General features: G+C 42.0%; 1 protein-coding gene across 1 annotated transcript in view; it reads left to right on the top strand.

Annotated features, from left to right (window-relative positions):
* The first annotated feature begins 7,103 nt into the window (after positions 1-7,103).
* The window catches only part of TAFA4 (TAFA chemokine like family member 4), a 230,179-nt gene continuing 217,367 nt past the window's right edge, over positions 7,104-19,915 (top strand). The window contains exons 1-2 of the mRNA XM_047095190.1: positions 7,104-7,117; positions 12,996-13,111. Of these exons, the coding sequence (XP_046951146.1) occupies positions 7,104-7,117; positions 12,996-13,111 (130 nt within the window). The remainder of the gene's footprint in view (positions 7,118-12,995; positions 13,112-19,915) is intronic.

The following is a 19,915-nucleotide window of genomic DNA, read 5'->3' as shown; positions in this document are numbered from 1 at the left end:
CTGTTTTGATGATTTGAAAAATGAGAAATGAGAGGAACATTTCCAATTAAAAAACTGGTCTAATTAAAAGAAATAAACCCTCTGCAGTAAGGATAATTAGGCCTTGAGAGATTTATGGCTAAATTGCCATTACTGTTCCCATTGGTTCAGCCCCAGACCTGGGCGATTTCCCTCGGACAACAAGCTGTAGAGTCATGCTGGGTGTGCCTGAATTCGGTGAGTGCATTTCATTTCATGTAACTTGCCAGTTTGTTTTCTCCGTTTCCTGTATACCGGCTCTGGATGAAACCATTGTCACTTACTGATGATTGCTTTTGTGCTTCTCGTGGTCACTGGAAGGCTGGATTTTTCTTCATTAACAAAATGCACTGTTTGCTCATAATTCTACTAGAAAGGATTGTGTCACTGCCCTTAAGTAAGGATGCTGTGTGGTTTTAAGGAATTTCTCGGTTCTTAAAATGACAGTGTGTGAACCTTATAAAAACACAGCATGTCTGTTTAATTTATTTAAATCATCGCCAACTGGAAGAGCCTTTTTAAAGAACTCTCCACCACCTAATTTAGATGAGATAGTACTGGTAACACTTGAAATTAAAATGCCGTTTATAAAATGTTTAATATTTAATAGACACAGTTATTGTCTTTAATGGCTCATTTACAACATGCTTTAATATGTTCTAAAATGGCTCAGTAGTAAATTCTTCATAGATGTTTTTAAGCAGGCAATAAAAAAGCAATTTATGACAAGTATATACCACATTCTGGCAGAAAAAACGTGCCCACTCTAACATATGACAGTGAACATGCTCTAAATTACTAAGTAATTCCATGCATCGTGTGATAATTATAAATGATAGCCCAGTGGAGGCATCGGACATGTATCCATGTTTGAAATATATTCATGTAAGCATCAATAACCTATTAGATACATTTACCTTCATCAGCACACTCTTAAAAATAGGAAACTCATTAATACTTGTTTCAGAATAAATTTGTCAAGAGAAGGTTTACATCGGCTTTTATGTATTTTTGTGGAAAAGCTGCTTGAAAATTTCTAGAAGACAATTCAATGCGGTTTTGTTATTTAAGCAACTGGAAATGGAAACATCTTTCCTCATTGCTGTCTGAAGAAATGATGAATGAATTTATGTAGGCAACTTCCATTTCAAAATTTCCATTGTTTATCAGACAAGACATCCCTTAGTGGGATCATCTTTTCTCATGTTTTTCACTCACGAACCTCCTCCCCCCCCTTTTTTTAACTCCCCAAACCCAGGTTGCTAATTTATGATGCATTTGTCATTTACATCATCTGCTGTGTTGATTGAGTAGAAATTAGTGTGGTAAAATGATTTATTACAACGTCCAAACTTTTAAGGGTGTCACCTCTTTTATTAGTTGTTGGGAGAATTATGCTAACCTGTTCCCTGATACGGGGGTGGGGGGCTGAGAACCAGAGTTGCCAGGCCCTCCTAGTAGATCCCACCCAGGGAGGTCAGACAAACTGACGGTGAGTCTGGAAATAGCCAGTTATTGGAAAGTGGCCACTGTGCAGGTGATGCAAGGCAGAACTTGTAACACTCACCATTGGCCAGGCGGGAAAGGGCAGTGCCGTTTGGGACCATTTGCTTTATTATTTTTTTAAATTTAATTATTATTATTATTTTTTTACTTTAGAGACAGAGAATGAGAGTCAGCAGGGGAGAGGGGCAAGGGGAGAGAGAGAATCCAAAACAGGCTCTGCGCTTAGCGTGAAGCCGACATGGGGCTGGATCCCATGACTGTGATCGTGACTTGAGCCGAAATCAAGAGTGAGTTGCTTAACCGACTGAGCCATCCAGGCGCCCCCTGTTTGCTTTGTTATTAAGCGAGAATCTGCTCTGCTGTGTTGTTGCAAAAATGCTTCCAAATTGGAGTTTGTCAGGAAATGAGTCTGGGAGGGTGCATAGACAAAAATCCTCTTTTTTTTCCTTTGGTTTTGTTTCAATGCCGAATTCCTTCATTGAAATCCACAAAAGTAATTTAGCCTTCATGCGGTATGTTCTGGCTCCGGTGTATTTTCTCTGCAATGTTTTAGACAAGTTGTGATCTGCAGTGTGGTTGTTTCCCATCTGTTTGAAAAATGGCAGCTTAAGCATTCAAGGACTTTAGAATTCTTGCATGTTTGGTCTTAATTTGGAAAATGACATAAGACTTTAATAAATCTGCAGCAAATCAGAAGCCTGCAGCAATTCTGAATCCCTGTTTTTCCGCAGCTTTTCCGAGATGAAGCAACATTTATTTAGGGGTTAATAGCAAACACCTTTGGCTCCAAGCCTGCATCTGCTTGCACATTTAGCCCAGTTGCCTACACACATTTTTCCAGGCAGAATTCTCATCTTTAGGATGCTGATCAAGGTCTTGAGTCCCTCAAGAAGATAGATTTATTTTCAGTCTATTTACTAAAGCATGAAAAGAGACTAATACGTTTTGGAAATAATTTCACAGGAACTGGAACAGTAGGTGCCTTGGTACCAGATGGCTTGAATTTGAATCCTAACGTAGCTGCTTGTTGGCTGGGTGACCTTGGGCAAGTCACTTACTGTCTTTATGCCTTACTTTCCTCATCTGTGTATCAGGGTATAAATAGATCCTACTGATATTTTATTTGTTAAAAAATTTTTTTTAGTGTTTATTTATTTTCAAGAGAGAGAGAGTGACAGAGCGAGCAGGGGAGGGGCAGAGAGAGAGGGAAACACAGAATCCAAAGCAGGCTCCAGGCTCTGAGCTGTCAGCACAGGGCCTGACGTGGGGCTTGAACTCACCAACCGTGAGATCATGACCTGAGCCAAAGTTGGACGCTTAACCAACTGAGCCACCCTGGTGCTCCAATCCTACAAATATTTTAAAGTGCTTTAACATAGGGCCTGGCACTATGTGAGTGCTTCTGTGGGGGCTTGAGTGGATGCTCAGAGAATTGAATTAACCAGAACATTCCAACTACCAACTCTCCGTGTTGTTTAGGATTGGTAATAAATTCTAAACCACTTTTGTATATCTTATGAATGGAAGGCTTTTAATTAGATATGTCAGTTCTTGTGGGCTATGGGCATTGAGGAAGGCACCTGTTGGGATGAGCGCTGGGTGTTGTATGGAAACCAATTTGACAATAAATTATATATACGTATAAAGACATGTAACTTCTTATTTTGACATCATTTCTGACTTAATGAAAAGTTGAAAGAATAGTACAAAGAATGCCTATATGCCCTTTACCCGGATTCACCAATCGCTTACATTATGCTCATTATTTTTTATATTCATACATTCAGTCTTCTGTGTCTCCCTTCCTTTGCCCTTCCCTCCTTCCCCCTCCCCCCCCAGCATCATTTGAAAATGAGGTAGAGGCATTTGCTTTTTATTCTTAAGTATTTTAAGGTGTATTTTTTAATTTAATTTAATTTAATTTAATTTTTTATTATTATTTTTAACGTTTATTTATTTTTGAGACAGAGAGAGACAGAGCATGAATAGGGGAGGGGCAGAGAGAGAGGGAGACACAGAATCGGAAGCAGGCCCCAGGCTCTGAGCCATCAGCCCAGAGCCCGACACGGGGCTCGAACTCACGGACCACGAGATCGTGACCTGGCTGAAGTCGGACGCTTAACCGACTGAGCTACCCAGGCGCCCCAAGGTGTATTTTTTTAGTAATGACATTCTGTTTCTTATTTACAGTATGATCAAAATCAGGAAACTTAAGGTTGCTTCAACCCTCTAATCTGCAGGCTACGTTTAGAAATTGTTAATTGTCGCAATAATGTTATTTATAGCAGTATGTGTGTATGTTGTGTGTATGTGTGTGTAGGCACTTCATCCTGAGGATAGCTTTGTGTGTGTATGTGTGTGTTTCTGGTCCCAAGATCCAGTCATTGCACCATCAGAATTGCATTTTGTTGCCATGTGTCTCTCCTTTATTTGAAACAATTCCTTAGAATTTTTTTTTTTTTTTTTGGTCTTTCATGACCTTGATACTTTCAAAAGCAATTACATTTTAGAGTGTCCCTCAAATTTGAGTTAGTCTGATTTTGCGTCGTGATTAGATCTTGCTGTAAGGTCATTGTGTCTTCCAATTCTAAAAGGAACTGATATATCATCCCTGTAAATTTGTAGACTGGAAAGCTGAGAAGGAGCTTGATGCTATCCAGATTGACATGTGTGGAGTGAGGCGGGTGTAGCAAAACCAACACAGATATTCTGAGGCTGCTTATCTACAAGTAAATGACTATTTCAAAAGAATAATCCCCTTAGGGAATTCGCCCTACTCATGGTGGGAGCAAATAGATCCAGAGAAAAGAGAAAGGGAAAACCTCACTATTTCCTTGATAAGAAATCAAGTGTAGGCAGAATTTTTTCCTGTGTACAACAGAAATAAATTAAACATATGAAGAATGGTCTCCTGTGGCTGGAAACCTCCAAGTTTCTTGGTACCAGGAAGCATAAATAGGCACTCTCTGCTCCTTTGTTGGAAGAGAGTGACTATCCCTACGCAGTACTAACACATGAGGGAAAAGATGAAAAATGTACCCGACATCTAAATGCCAAGTGTTTTAAGTTCATTCTGAGAATGATGGGGCGCACGAAAACATTTTTTTTTTTTTTAAGTCAAGACATGGGCAGTGTCTTTCATCATGGAAAACATGGAATCTCTTTAAAAACAAACACGTTTGGAAGCAGATGGGTAGAAAGGACTGTACTATGGCTGGAAAACAACAGAGAAAAGAAATGACTAGAAGTAAGTGCTTTTGGTGCCATGTGCGAAATTATTCATGCTCTTGATTGCACTCAAGTTTGGAAGTGACAAGAAAGAGTTAATCCTTTGAAGCCAGCGCCTAGGGTACACCCTGGGACAATCTGACCGAATGAGTTACTGTCCAGCCTAAAATTAAACTCCTGACTCCTTGTCTGGCATACGAACGATGAGATCACATTTCTTTTCACTGATGGGTCCATTTTTTAATGAATTGAAAAGAAGAATCCCCAGTGGTTCCTTTTGTGTGAAGAAAACAAGATAAATATTAGCTAGGAAAGGTCATTTTGGTTTCCAATATGTGGGAAGTTCATTATGATGGATTCTGATAAATTATACTGTGTATTTCTTTCCGATAACAGAAGGTCACACTGTGCCCTTGGGTGGACATCAGGACAAACATAGTTAATAAAGTTGGAGGATGTGGGACATGAACAGTTTCCAGTATTTTTTCCCCCAAATACCTTATATTTGTGCAGTTATTCAAAGTCTCTTTCCTCTTGTTGAGCTGTTCACTCAAGGCTGACTCTCTTTCCTTAAGCCCCAAAGGGGTGGGTCTGTGTTCTTCAGTCAAACATGTAATTACCTTTAGGGGCGTCTAAAGAAGAGAAAAGGTTCAGTTGTGCTTTGTGGCGGGTTTGTAATAGGTTCAGTGTGATTCTAAAGTAACTAGACTGTGTTGCAGTGAACATTTTTATCTCATGTTTGCAACTGTAATATTTACCGATGCACATCGTCATTTTTCTCTGATCTCCACCACTGGAAGGGATGCCTTTAACTTAGCAATGTTAAATATGGTGTAGTTTTGGGGCGCCTGGGTGGCTTACTTGGTTGAGCATCCGACTGTTGATTTCAGCTCAGGTCATGATCTCATGGTTCGTGGGACTGCTCTGCTTTGGGATCTGTGCTGACAGTGTGGATCCTGCTTGAGATTCTCCCTCTCACTCTGCCCCTCTCCTGTACTCGCTCTCTCTCTCAAAATGAATAAATAAACTTAAAAAAAAAATGGCGTAGTTTCCAGGTCCACTCCCCCCCCCCGCCCCTTTGACATGTCTTTGGTTTGGGATCATCTGAATCCTTGCAAAAATGTTTCACTGAGTGGAAAAGTCCTTTGAGGTCTGTGCATTAAAGGACCGTGTTGGATGTCAATTAGGGAATTAACAAGTGTTCTTTGTATTTTGGTGTAATGGTTTATTTTGGAAAGACGTTTACCCTCTTCCTCCCGTTAACATTTTTCGAAAAGGATCCTCACAGATTGTCTAGCAACATTTTTAGGTTTATACCACACAAAGCTAGGAATTCAGATCTTCATGCTGGCTTTTCTTTCTTTCTTTCTTTCTTTTTTTTTTTTTTTGGTATTCTTTTTTTTTTTTTTTTTAATAAGAAATTTATTGTCAAATTGGTTTCCATACAACACCTAGTGCTCATCCCAACAGGTGCCCTCCTCAGTACTCATCACCCACCCTCCCCACCCTCCCACCCCCCATCAACCCTCAGTTTGTTCTCAGTTTTTAAGAGTCTCTTATGTTTTGGCTCCCTCTCTCTCTAACTTTTTTTTTTCCTTCCCCTCCCCCCATGGTCTTCTGGTAAGTTTCTCAGGATCCACAGAAGAGTGAAAACATATGGTATCTGTCTTTCTCTGTATGACTTATTTCAGTTAGCATAACACTCTCCAGTTCCATCCACATTGCTACAAAAGGCTATATTTCATTCTTTCTCATTGCCACATAGTATTCCGTTGTGTATATAAACCACAATTTCTTTATCCATTCATCAGCTGATGGACGTGCTGGCTTTTCCACTGCACTGTGAGCTTGGGCAAGTTGCGGAACTCTTGGAATGGGCCATCTCCCACTTCATTTTCATCCCAATGTTAAAGAAATGGGGAGAATGGAATTTTGCATCATGAATGGTTTGGGATCCTCCATCAAATTTTGAATGCCTTTGCTGCTGAGAGAACTTTTCTTTTAAAATTGTGTTCTGGTAACCACATCTGTGGCTAGTGAGTGTAGGATTCTGTATCCTTTCCCCCTTGTGTGTTAGGACACTTTACAAATATAGATGCATTCCGTTGCCTACCACAGTCCTGCAACTGCAGATTTCACTGTAGAAAACAGTATTTTGCTACCGGAAATCTGTATCCTTTCAACATTAGAATGCTAATGCCTTGCCATCTTTTTTGTTTCTTAAATAGGTCTTCCCAAGCTAAGATAATTTTTTGGAACTGCAGAAATTGTTGGCGATAGCTACAAATGGGAATTTGGAGTTGGTCTGAAATTCATCTTGAAATAATTGTGTTTGACTGGAACCATATCTTATGAAGTCACCAAGGTAAAATGATTTTAACAGACACCTAGAGATGGTTTCTTTATGAAGCATTGAGGATTTAGCAAAACGGAGTATCTGAGAGTTGATGATCCTTTATAAAAGGTTTCTTTTACATTGAATTTTTGGGTATTTTGGGAATCCAAGTTTTTCGAATTTTAGCTCTCATTTTTGAAACCATTTCCGTCTGTAAAGCAGTGTCTTGGTTACTTGGTAGGGTGACAGGCGAAATTTTAAAGATAAGCCAATTTTGTTATACTTTTGAACAAAATGTTCAATGTGGAAGAAATTGAAGTTGAAATATTATGGTAGATGTAGTAGGTCAGAAATCTTTCTACTGGGGGTCTGGTTTATTGACTAAAATAAAGAAAGACTGTTGAATGTTCACTCATCCCCAGGCCTTTTTCCAGACAGCGACAGCTGTTGTTAAGTAAATACCTGTTCTAAGCACCGGAAACGTCTCCCAGGAACCTGCTACATAGGATTGTCCTTATAAGAAAATGGATCAGGGATCATCCCCTAGGATTGGAATGGGTGCCCTTGAGGCTTTGGCATTGGGGTCTGTTGTTGGGATCCAACCAGGTAAACAGAAAAGGCATTCTGATAATGTTGGACAGAGGGAATTGAATTCAGGGAATATACGTAAAGGGGGAGTCAGAGAAGTCAAGCAGAAGGTGTGGAGGCAGCCCAAGGATAGGGAACAGTGGGAAGCTACTACCATCCAAGGCTCGTAGAACAGGAAGTAAGTCGTGTTTGCCAGCACCTGGGGGAAGGGACCCTCGGTGGGAGCTAGAACCATAATGGGCCTTCTGGCAGGAACTGGCACCATGGAGGAGAAATGACCCCTCCATAGATCCTGCCCAAATTGGAGAAGGTGGGGAGAAATACCCCTATCCTTTTTCTTTCACTCTCCAGGCTCTAGGTACCATCTCCTATTGGTTAAAGCCAGCTGATTCAGGGGCCTGGAAATTGCATCCGGTAGGAGTGACCCAGGGGAAGGGAAGAGAATGGATCTTAGGTCAAAACAGGCTCTGGCAGGGAGAGCCTTCATGTATGAAACCACTTCCTGTGACATTTTAACAAACATGGTGTGGTCTCTTTATAGCTCTGAGGATGAGTCTTCTCTTGAGGATGACTCCCCAGACCCACAAAGTAAATGAGGTGTATTCCATGTGCTGTCTTCTGTTTGAAGATGGACAGTAGTGGACACTACAATGCCCCGCCCAGATCCCCCTTTAGGAATGAAGGATTTATTCCCTCACTGTTGGGAGTGCTGCGGAAGGTGGCCTACAGCTTCTTTGAATTATCCTCAATTCAAAGAGCCCCCTTGCCTAAAATTACCCCCCTTTTTAGGGGTGGCTCATATCCAGTGATGGATCAACATGGAAAAGGTGTGGCCCTTCATGCCAGCTTGGGACCACTGAGAACGGGCATCTCAGCTGTGGAATTCTCTACTGGGTTATCTGAGGCCTTTTCCTCCTTCTGTCCTGCCTTCTCCCCTCCCTTTGCCTTCCTCCTCTGTAGGTGATAACCCTAGAGCACCCCTCAATTAATTCTCTGCTCAAGCAATTCCCAACCTTGATACTCAGAGAATCTCAAATATACTCTCCAAATTTGGTAAGACCCATTCAGACAAGTTTAGGTGATAAAGAGACTGATAAACAGATGGAAACCAGATTTCACTTGTACATTAGGTAGGAGAGGTTATAGTTCACCTGAAAGACCCAATCTGAATTTGGAGACTGAATTGGGTGGGACTTAGTGGTTAGAGACAGGGGAGCCAAGCCACAAAGCCGAAGAAAAGTCTTTAATGATACTGAGTGGAAGGTAAAGAATTAAGAAGCCAACAGGCATCTGGAAATTGGATTAAGAATAAAAAGGTAGGGAGGTGGGGCGCCTGGGTGGCTCAGCTGGTTAAGTGTCCCACTTCAGCTCAGTTCCTGATCTCACAGTTTATGAGTTTGAGCCCCGCGTCGGGCTCTGTGCTGACTCTCAGAGCCTGGAGCCTGCTTCGGATTCTGTGTCTCCCTCTCTCTCTCTCTGCCCCTCCCCTGCTTACACTCTGTCTCTTTCTCTCTCTCAAAAATAAATAAACATTAAAATTAAAGAAGAAAAAAGAATAAGAAGGTGAGTTTCAGAACCAGGTTGACTCTGATGGGTTTATTTACAAGGAGAGAGAGCAGTTCATACTTGAAATTCTCAGCAATGTGACTCACATCTCAGAGAATGGATCGTGGATACACAGACTGGGCAGGGGGGGATTCTGGTCTTCAGGTCAGTCTGGTACCTCTGAGGAATGCCAGCTGAAGGAAAGGATAGTGAGGGAGAGCACGTTCCCTTTGGGTAACATTTTCCTCGGAGTTGAGAGCAGGTCCTGGCTGTTAGCAAGAACACAAGGACCTCAATTATATGGGCCCAAGGAAATGGATTTTGCTGATAACACACAGTTGCTTGGACATCATGCTTTCCCCAGTTGAGCCTCTAGGTGAGGACATGCCCAGAGGACATTTTGATTTCTGTCCTGTGAGTCCCTGGGCCGAGGACCTGGCTAGAATGTGCCAGACTTCTGACTTAAGTGCCCTGTGAGATAATAGGTCCAGTGTCATTTTAAACTGCAAAGTGTAGCAGTTTTTAGGTCAGTAACTAATATTGGAGTTAACAACTGGAATTAAAAAAAAAATTAATGTTTATTGTATTTTATTTTTTTATTAAAAAAATTTTTTTAAACATTTATTTATTTTTTGAGAGACAGAGACAGAGAATGAGCAGCGGAGGGGCAGAGAGACAGGGAGACACAGATTCTGAAGTAGGCTCCAGGCTCTGAGCTGTCAGCATGGAGCTCGACACGGGGCTGAAACTTGTCAACCACAAGATCATGACCTGAGCCAAAGTCAGACACTCAACTGACTAAGCCCTCCAGGCACCCCACAACTGGAATTTTAAAACACGATGGGTTGGGACAAAGCACTTTGCCCACAAATTCCACAAATACGGAATTTTGAAACTACATGCTTTCCCCAGTTAGTAATAAATTAATAATCAATTCCCTAAAATGATAATATAATTAATTACAGTTGATTCTTGAACAACACAAGGGTTGGGGCACTTGAGTCCTCCAAAACTTAACTACTAAGAGCTTGCTGTTGACTGGCGCACCTGGCTGGCTCAGTTGGTTAACAATCCGACCTCAGCTCAGGTCATGATCTCACAGCTTTTGAGTTCAAGCTCCGTGTTAGGCCCTGTGCCGACAGCTCAGAGCCTGGAGCCTGCTTTGGAATCTGTGTCTCCCTCTCTCTCTCTGCCCCTCCCCTGTTCACGCGCTCTCTCTCCCTCTTCCTCTCTCTCTCTCTCTCTCTCAAACATAAGTAATAAAACATTAAAAAAAAAAAGAGCCTATTGTTGACTGGAACACTTACAATAAACAGATGGGAGAGATAGGAGATGGGGCTTTGAGAAATGAAGGCATGTGTAGGGCCTTTACAGCAGAGAGACTTGATGTCCCCATGTTAGTTTAGAATGCTCAGGATTTCCAAGGTGACGGGCAAAACAAAGTCAACACTTGGTGCCTTTTTAATGCCGAGTTGTTCAAAAATGATACTGGAACCTTGCCTTCCCCTGGCTGCTTCAAAGGCAGACGGTGTCTCCTGTCAATGAGGAGGATGATACCTTTTCAACAAGATCTGTGTGGCTGAACTGGGAGACGCCAAGAGAGAAGGGTGGGGGTAGAACCTGTTCTCTGGAGTATGATTTGGATGCTAGGTGCCCAAGGCAGTACTTTCCCTCAAGCACAGACTCGGGGCTCTGGCTGAGGTGATGCTGGTGGTCATGGGATATCGACCCTTCCTTCCAGAGCTTTAGGAATTTCATCTCTAGTGAGGCAAACCAGAAGCCAAGCCCATGGGCCTGTTTTTACTGTCTGTCCGTGAGTGTTGATACATGAACTACATATATGAAGGGGATTCCTTTGATCCACTCCAGTGAATTATATCAGGGACAACATGACTCATGTGCCTAATACCACTGGAGTTTCACATGCCAACCTCTCTGACTTTTGCTTGAAAAAGTTAATTAAAAAAATTTGAAACAAGTCGATCACGTTCTATCTAATGTGCTTGTCATGTCAAAAAGGGCAGGAAATTAGGGAGATGTCAACCATCCTTCAATTAAAAAGAAAATTGGGGGATGGGGCACCTGGGTGGCTCATTTGGTTGAGCATTACACTCTTGATTTAGCTTCTGGTCATGGTCCCAGGGTCATGGGATTGAGCCCTGTGTTGGGCTCTGTGCTGAGTGTGGAGCCTCTTAAGATATTCTCTCTCTCTCTTTGCCCCTTTCCCCCAGCTTATGTGTGTATGCTCTCTCTTTCTCAAAAGGAAGGAAGGAAGGAAGGAAGGAAGGAAGGAAGGAAGGAAGGAAGGAAGGAAGGAAGGAAGAAAAAATTAATTGTGGGGGGAGAATGCATTTTTTGTACCTTCTTTTAATTTCTTTTGGGTTTTTTTTTTGAGAATAGTAGACTAAACATCCACATGAACTTGTCTTTGAGCAACTGTTTTGATACTGTCCATTCATATGAACCTAGGTTTATTTATCTTCCCAGCTTTATTGAAAAATAATTGATACATAACCTTGTATGTGTTTAAGGTATACAATGTGATGATTTGATAAATATATATAAATTGCAAAATGGTGACCACCATAGTATTGGCTATCATCTCCATCCTGTCACATAATTACCATTTCTTTTTTGTAATGAGAACATTTAAGATCTACTCTTAGCAACGTTTAAGTATATGATGAAGTATTGTTAGCTGTAATCACCATGCTATACCTTAGGCCCCTGAACTTACTAATCTTGTAACTGAAAAATTGTACCATTTGAACAATATCACTCCCATTTTTCTGCCCTCCCAACCTTTGCTAACTACAATGTTTCTCTGAGTGGCTTTTTTAGATTCCATATATAAGTGTTATCAAATAGGATTGGCCTTTTTCTGTGTGACTTATTTCCCTTAGCATAATGTCCTCAAAATCGATCTGAATTGTTGCAAATGACAGGATTCCATTTTTTTTCATGGCTGAATAATATGCCATCATACATATATACCACATCTTCTTTATCTTTTCATCTGTTTTTATTTTATATTTACCTATTCTTGCCCATATTCCCGCCAAACTTTGAGGCTGATAATCATATATTAATATGTATATATAGTATGTAGCCAGGGGAGAACTCTCAGGCTGAGTGTGACAATTTCCGTGGTTTCTTTGAAATGCAGAAACCGTGGCTATTTTATTTGAATCCACCTTTAAGTATGTAACTTTCTCATTTCTTGATATAAAATAGTATATATACCCCCATGTTCTATCAGGACAAGTCAAGCTATACACTGGGGCTTCATAAATAGACTTAGCAGTTGTAAAAGTTTTTTTAAAAAATGGTTATTTTTGCAAGACAGAGCACGAGCGGGGTGGGGGGTGGGGAGAGAGAGCAGGAGACTCAGAATCTGGAGCAGGCTCCAGGCTCTGAGCTGCCAGCACAGAGACTGATGCAGGGCTGGAACCCATACGCCGTGAGATCGTGGCCTGAGCTGAAGTCAGCCACTTAACCGACTGAGCCACCCAGGTGGCCCTAAATAGACTTCTCACTGAAGCACATTGCTAACATGAAAACTCGTAATTACAAAAAGTGTTCATTGCACATTGAGTTAATACGTGGTGCAAATCAGATGTAATTGGCCTTCACTTTCCTTGGGGGGAGAAGAAGTCCAGCACTGAATATGTCCTGCAGCTTTCTCCCAGTTCCCCCCAGAGCCTGTTGGCATGTTTTGCCCCAGGGCCTCACCTCACTGAGCTCTCACTGACTTTGTGTCCTGCTTTCTCTCCAGGATGAGAGTCTATGCTAAGTCAGTGTTACTGTCACACTGGCTCTTTCTGGCCTATGTGTTAATGGTGTGCTGTAAGCTGATGTCCGCCTCGAGCCAGCACCTCCGGGGACACGCAGGTAAGCCCTTTAAGCTCATGATATGTCACTGAGATCAATTAATAAAACCCTTGCAAATGTCAGAGCCCATGTTTGAGACACAGGTAATTGACAAGAGCTTTTGATGGTGTATAAATAACGGGAGAAAGCATGAAATAATCAGAGCAAAGCAGTTCAGTGGTGTGGTGTTTAAAGAATGTTGTTGCAGACATTTTTTAAAGATGTTTTCCAGGTTTGTTCCTTTTCCTTTCTTGAGTACATTTCCATTCTTACAGTGGTTTTTCTCAAAGAATCCCAGAGAGCCAGCAGCACTTTCTTTGTGCATGTATTACTGCTGTAGCTTCCTTTGAAGGCAGAACATCTTTATTGGTAAACTTAAACACTTCCAGGGCTAGAGCGAAGCTTTCAGATAATCTAAGACCTTTTCAACATGTGTGGAGAAACGATGGTGAAGGGTTTAAAAAAATGAAGAAGAAAGGAAAGAAAAAAGCAGTGGTAGCTTTTGTATGGGACCTAAAATAAAACGTGTCTAAAGTTTTAGAGTATCATCCTCATGATTTCTAGTGAGACCCTGGTCTATACTTTGCTTATTTCTAAAAAAAGATGAAAATAATCAGTTAAGTATCTGTGTGTGGTTGTGCAGGTGCATGTGTGTGTTTGTGTGTTTGCCCCCATTCCCCTTTCCTTGTTACATCCACATTGAAAGTGGTACATACTTGGAAAGCCCACAGTGAATTGTGTTTTCCTGAGTAATTCACGTTTGTGGACTTATTGCCAGGTAATTAATTTACTGTCTTTGCTTCCATAGTTTGAGGCGTGGCAATGCCAGGCTTGCTTTGACGGCTTAGTGAAAAAGTGAATATTGAACCCTTAAACCAGGTATAGGTCAGAATCGTGAATTCTCTCCCACAGGTCTTGTGTGTAGAGTTTATCAGATATCCCTGCCTTCAGATGTGTAACAGGTTGTGCGTTCCACTCTGTTATTCTGGTATTTAAAGGTTAAGACATAATTTTAGGCTTCAGATGAGTTTAAAAATCTCTCACGACTCAATTTTCCCTTCTCAAGCGAGAGTTCAGAGAAGAAGGGAAAAATAATTGAAATTTTAATGAATCAGCATAAAATCAATACCATTTGGCTGCTGTGAAGTGTCTACAGCTAGCTGGTCATTGCACTGTGTGTCTTTTGATGAGCTTGTTCTCAGGGATAGAGTGTGTGAAGTCATTAGTCTTATCTGTTTAATTCGTATCTCTTTTCTTGGGTGGAGGTTGAGAGGGTAGCAGTCAGGCAAACCTTTCAATGGGGCAGGTTATCAAGAACAGATTTCCAGACATCCAGGAACTCAGCTTGCGACACTGTGTTGGAAAGTGATTAAAAGTTGAAGGAAACAGGATGTGACGGAACCTTCAGTTTTTATCCATGTGGCAATCCTCATGTCTTTGAATTTAGAAAAGGTGCAACCATAGGGATAGATATAAATTAAGGTTAGAATTATATACACAAGAAGTAGGGACAGGATCTTCCATGTGAGCAAAGACTCAACAGCAATCAGGACAGCAAGAAGTCAGAGCAAAGCCTTGGCAAATTCTGCTAAGGAAATGAAAATTTCATTCCTAGGTGATTTTATTTGGATTCTCAGCACGTGCTTCTTGGCTTTTGGGGGCTTCCTCCATCTTTGTGATTTAAATCCCTCTCACCACTTGTCTGAACAACCATCAAAGGAGCCAGGACTGGTTCCCTCCTGCAGGGGGCTCTGTTCTCTTATTCTTTTACCGTGTGTGTTTGTGTGTGTGTGTGTGTGTGTGTGTGTGTGTGTGTGTGTAGCGCACGTGCGCGCGTGTGTGTTAGATATAGAAAGAGATTTCTTATGATGTATTGGCTCACATAACTGTGTAGGCTGAGATGTTCCATGATCTGTAATCTGCAAGGTGGAGGGATTGGATGAGGCTCTGACACATTGGGCAGTGGCATCTACTCAGTCCGCCAATTTAAACGCTAATCGCTTCCAGAAACACCTTTACAGACACACCCAGAAATAATATTTTTTAAAAACTATTTATTTTGAGAGAGAGCGAGTGAGTGTAAGCAAGTGGGGGAGGGGCAGAGAGAGAGAGAGAAAGAGAGAAAATTCCAAGTAGGCTCTGTGCTGTCATCATGGAGCCCAACCATGAGACCAACCATGAGACCATGACCTGGACCGAAATCAAGAGTGGGGGCTTACCCATCTGAGCCACCCATGTGCTTCAAGACACGCCCAGAAATAATGTTTAATCAGGTATCTGGGCATCCCATGGCCCAATCCAGCTGATACATAAAATTAATCATTAACAACTATCCTTCCAGAAAAAAAAGAATGTGTATACCAGTATGTGTGTATACCAGAGGCCCATAACCACACCTTACTCCAGAGTAACTGGGAAACACTTTAGCTGCGGGTGCAGGGAGACTAGCAGAACCTGAATTTTGGTGAGTATTCAGCTTCTGACCCAGCACATTAATGTTTTAGTAGTGCCAAAGTGCCCTTAGAAACTTTTGGACTTATTTATACTTCCACTAACAGTAATTGTGTGGTCATGCCCGTTTCCCCAAACCCTTGTCAATGCTTGGTGCTTCAAGTTTTTTTTTCTTTAACGTTTATTTATTATTGAGAGAGAGTCACAGAGCGTGAGCAGGGGAGAGAGAGGGGGAGACACAGAATCTGAAGCAGACTCCAGGCTCTGAGCTGTCAGCACAGAGCTCGGGGCTCGAACTCACAAACTGCGAGATCATGACCTGAGCCGAAGTCAGTCGCTTAACCAACTGAGCCACCCAGGCGCCCCATTGGTGCTATCAGGTTTTAATTTTTCGCCAACTTGTGGGTTGTATGGGCTTGCATCTGTTTTTGACTGACAACTCAGCGTGCTGGTGAACTGTTTGTTTTTATTTGAGCTACTGTATTCTTTATCCACTTTTCTTTTGGCTCTCGTGATTGTTTACTCATTGGTTTGCAAAAGCTTTTTGTAGACTGGGCACTTTGATAATCCCCTACCTCATCCCTTCACTGTTCTCCCTTTTCCCTCCCATTCCAGTGAGGCTGTGTGTGTGTGTGTGTGTGCGTGTGTGCGTGTGTGTGTGTGTGTGTGTGTGTGTGTGTGTGTGTGTGATGGGGAGGGGTTGGGGACTGGTAGAAATTTTCACTAATGACCTTCAGGAGAAGCAAGTCTGTGGTTTTCTTCCTAGCATAAGAGCTCCGCTGATAGAAAACTCAGAGTCAGAATCAACAGGAGTGGGGTGGGGGTGGGGGAGGCTGTCTGTACTGAGAGGCTGAGAAGCTCTAGTCAGATTTTTACTCCGCTCTGGATGTAGGCAGCTCCAGAGCAGGAACAAGCCACAGAGGGTTAACTGCAGAAGCCTGTGCGTGAGTGTCCAGAAGGACTCCTGACACTGTCCCAAGGGCTTTGTGTTTGGTGCTGGCCAATTAAAGGAGCTGTGGCCCCGGGAAACCCTAGTTAGAAGTTTATTGGATGCTTTTAATGGCTTGGATTAGGAGAGTGGCTCATTGATGGTTGCATATAAACAAGGAGAGTTCTTTTTTTTTTTTTTTTAACATTTTTTTAATGTTTTTTTTTGAGAGAGCATGAGTGCGGGAGGGGCAGAGAGAGGGAGACACAGAGTCCGAAGCAGGCCCTAGGCTCTGAACTGTCAGCACAGAGCCCGACGTGGGGCTTGAGTTCACGAATCACGAGATTGTGACCTGAGTCGAAGTCAGATGCTTAACCGACTGAACTGCCCAGGTGCCCCCAAACAAGGAGAGTTCTTACAACGACTCTCTAAGATGGTGGGGAAGAAGGTGCGACTCACCCCACTTTTGCAAGATGAGGTGTTAGGTGTGGCTTGTGGTTTTCATTTCAGTTCAAGCATTAAGAAGCCAAACCTAATAAAACCCCACCTACTTTTCCTAGGCTAGGTGGTGGGAGTCTTTCTTTAAGGCACATGGCGTTCATGGACAGAAGTCCACAAGTGGTGTTTCTAAGGAATTAGAAAACACAAAAGACCATCCTTCTTTGTTTTCTAAGGTCTTACTTGATGTAATGATGGAGTGTGAGACCATATGGACTTGTGTAGCCTCAAGCAATAGAAAAGGTGAAAGGGTCAACTGCTAGGTCAGTTTCTTTTAAAAGAAGTCAGAGTTAACTCTGTTATTTCTTCAACTAGCGATTTGTCTTTTTCTGCTTTTTCCTCTTTTTTTCCTGTCAGTAGCACCGTTTCCCCGCAAGAGGGCAGCAGACAACATGGTGGAAAGGTGCTGCCAGCTTCAGAAACTTGAGAAGCTTGTGGAATTAGTACTGGGGGAATCTTTGCAAAAGTTTCGTCCAGTGTAGACATGATGAGTTTGGGATGATAAACACCCTACGACCGTGAGATTGATTCCTAGGAGAAATTGGACACTTCAAAGAAATTTACAATTCCCCTTAGAAGTTGGATGCTTCTTCTCTGATGTAACATCATAGCTTCTTTTCTGATGTAACAGACAGTTAGGAACGTAGGTGCTGCTGATGTGCAGATTCATTTCAGTGGCTCTGTTTCCCCAGGGAGCTTTAAGTATGACCTGTTTTGGGGTTTTAAATGACAGCAGATGCTGTGGTGCTTAGCTGCTATTTAATATAATCTGCTTTGGTGTAAAGCCTCCTATGTGCTCTACTGTGTCCAGGTGTAAATAGGCCCTGACTAATTGGAACACACGTGAGAATGAAGCCATAAAGGGAACCAAGTATTTGGACTCTCAAGTCAAATATCCTGATTCTGCACGTATGGCTGTGTGGCTTTGTCAAGACCACTTAACCATTCTGAACCTACTTCATCGTCTGTGAAAATGGAACATTCTATGTATTTACCTTACGAGGTTATGGGGATGACAGAATGAGAAAAAGTAGGCAGATGGATTAGCACATAGTAAACACTCAATAAATGGTAGCTATGTATGTATTTAGAGGCATCCAGAATGAGAGCCAGTCTGGAAACTTTCATCTTTGAGGAACGGCTGGGAATTGTGTCGGTACAAGGAGATAGATCAGTGCCTTGAGAGGTCAAAGCTTTATCATGTACAAGAGAAAAAGGCTTGTTTTTCATGGTTCTAAAAGGCTGACCGTGATGAAGAGCATTGCTTTATGAAGACTGACGTTTCGGCTCAACTTGAAGAAAGCAGGAAAAAAGGTATTTCTAACAAGGCTGCAGGAAGCTGGGGACAGAGTGAACTGGAGGTGCTGGAAGCTGGTCGGGTGATGAGAATTGTGACAGGTCTGAGATCTCCCCCTACTTGCCAGCTAATGAGTCCGCCAGTCACAGTTTCCTGGGTGCTGGCAGAAGACATGAAATGCCTGGGTCAGATACAAGGGATTGTACTGTTCGTGGTGCAGTGAGCTGTGGGAGTTTCACGTGTGCTTGGTTCCCCCTTCTGTACTTGGGCGGATTATCAATTCGGTTTGGGACTTAGTCTCCTCTGTGAAGTGGAGATAATAAAATGTAAAAAAAGAGTCCCGTTAGATTTGTAATTAGGGGTCCACCACAGGCATGCCCTGTTTGATTGTACTTGGTTTTCTTGTGCTTTACTGAATTGTTTTTTCTTCATTCCTTTTCTTTCTTTTTATCTTTTCTTTCCAATTGAATGTCGTAATCTTGTGCAAGGAAGTGTACTGGCACCGTTTTTGCAATAGCATTGGCTCATGTCACATCTTTGTGTCACATTTGGGTAATTCTTGCCATATTTAAAACCATGTCTTTATCGTATTATGGTGATCTGCAGTCAATCAGTGATTATGACTCACTGAAAGCCTGGATGACGGTTAGCAATTTTTGTAATAAAGTATTTTTAAGGTGTGTACATTGTTTTTTAGACCTAATGATAATGTGCCCTTCATAGACTATAGTGTATTGTACGCATAATTTTTTTTAAACTTTTTTTTTTTTTAATTTTTTTTTTCTCAACTTTTTTTTTTTTTTTTATTTATTTTTGGGACAGAGAGAGACAGAGCATGAATGGGGGAGGGGCAGAGAGAGAGGGAGACACAGAATCGGAAACAGGCTCCAGGCTCTGAGCCATCAGCCCAGAGCCCGACGCGGGGCTCGAACTCACGGACCGCGAGATCGTGACCTGGCTGAAGTCGGACGCTTAACCGACTGCGCCACCCAGGCGCCCCAGTACGCATAATTTTTATATGCACTGGGAAACAAAATCCTTTTGTCTTTATTGTGTCGTTGACTTTATTGCAGTGGTCTAGAACTGCCCCTGTAGATCTCCGAGGTATGCCTGTATTCACGTCTTGAAAGTGCTAAGAATTGTGTTCCACAGTTAGTGCTCAATGAATGTTAGTTGTCTTTATTGCAACCTGCCTTCTCCTTTTAAATGTATTCTATTTTATAGCTATCTGTACTGTCGAAATTTATGGTAATTTAGGTGTCCTGTTTTCCGTATTATAAATGATGATGAAAATTTGAATGTTGTGGTTCTGTGATTTGGTGTGTCAGGGAGCAAAAATATCTGGTCCCCTCAAGGTCCTTCTAGCTGGATTAAGAATCAGACTGACACGAGACAGATAAACAGGAGAAAATAAAATTTAATAGGCTATGTACGGGGAATCCATACAGACATGGAAGTTACAAAGCCAGGCAAAATGAGGTATGTCCATCATTCTGAACTAAGAAGTGGGTAGGGGTCTGGGCCTTCAAAGAGAAGGAATGCAATCCTTAGGAAGAATGAAGCAGTAAATGTGCGGTAAACAGATGTTTGCTGGGATACTCAGGAACAGTGGGTTATAGACATTGTTCATGGACCAGGCCTATTCTCCCTC

This window comes from Lynx rufus, unplaced genomic scaffold (genome assembly GCF_022079265.1).
Source record: "Lynx rufus isolate CCGP_SWC_20201006 ecotype Redwood Valley unplaced genomic scaffold, mLynRuf1.p SCAF_4, whole genome shotgun sequence".
In the NCBI taxonomy this organism is placed as follows: Eukaryota; Metazoa; Chordata; class Mammalia; order Carnivora; family Felidae; genus Lynx; species Lynx rufus.
The sequence above is the reverse complement of the archived record's forward strand: the minus strand, read 5'-3'. Positions and strand labels throughout refer to the sequence as shown.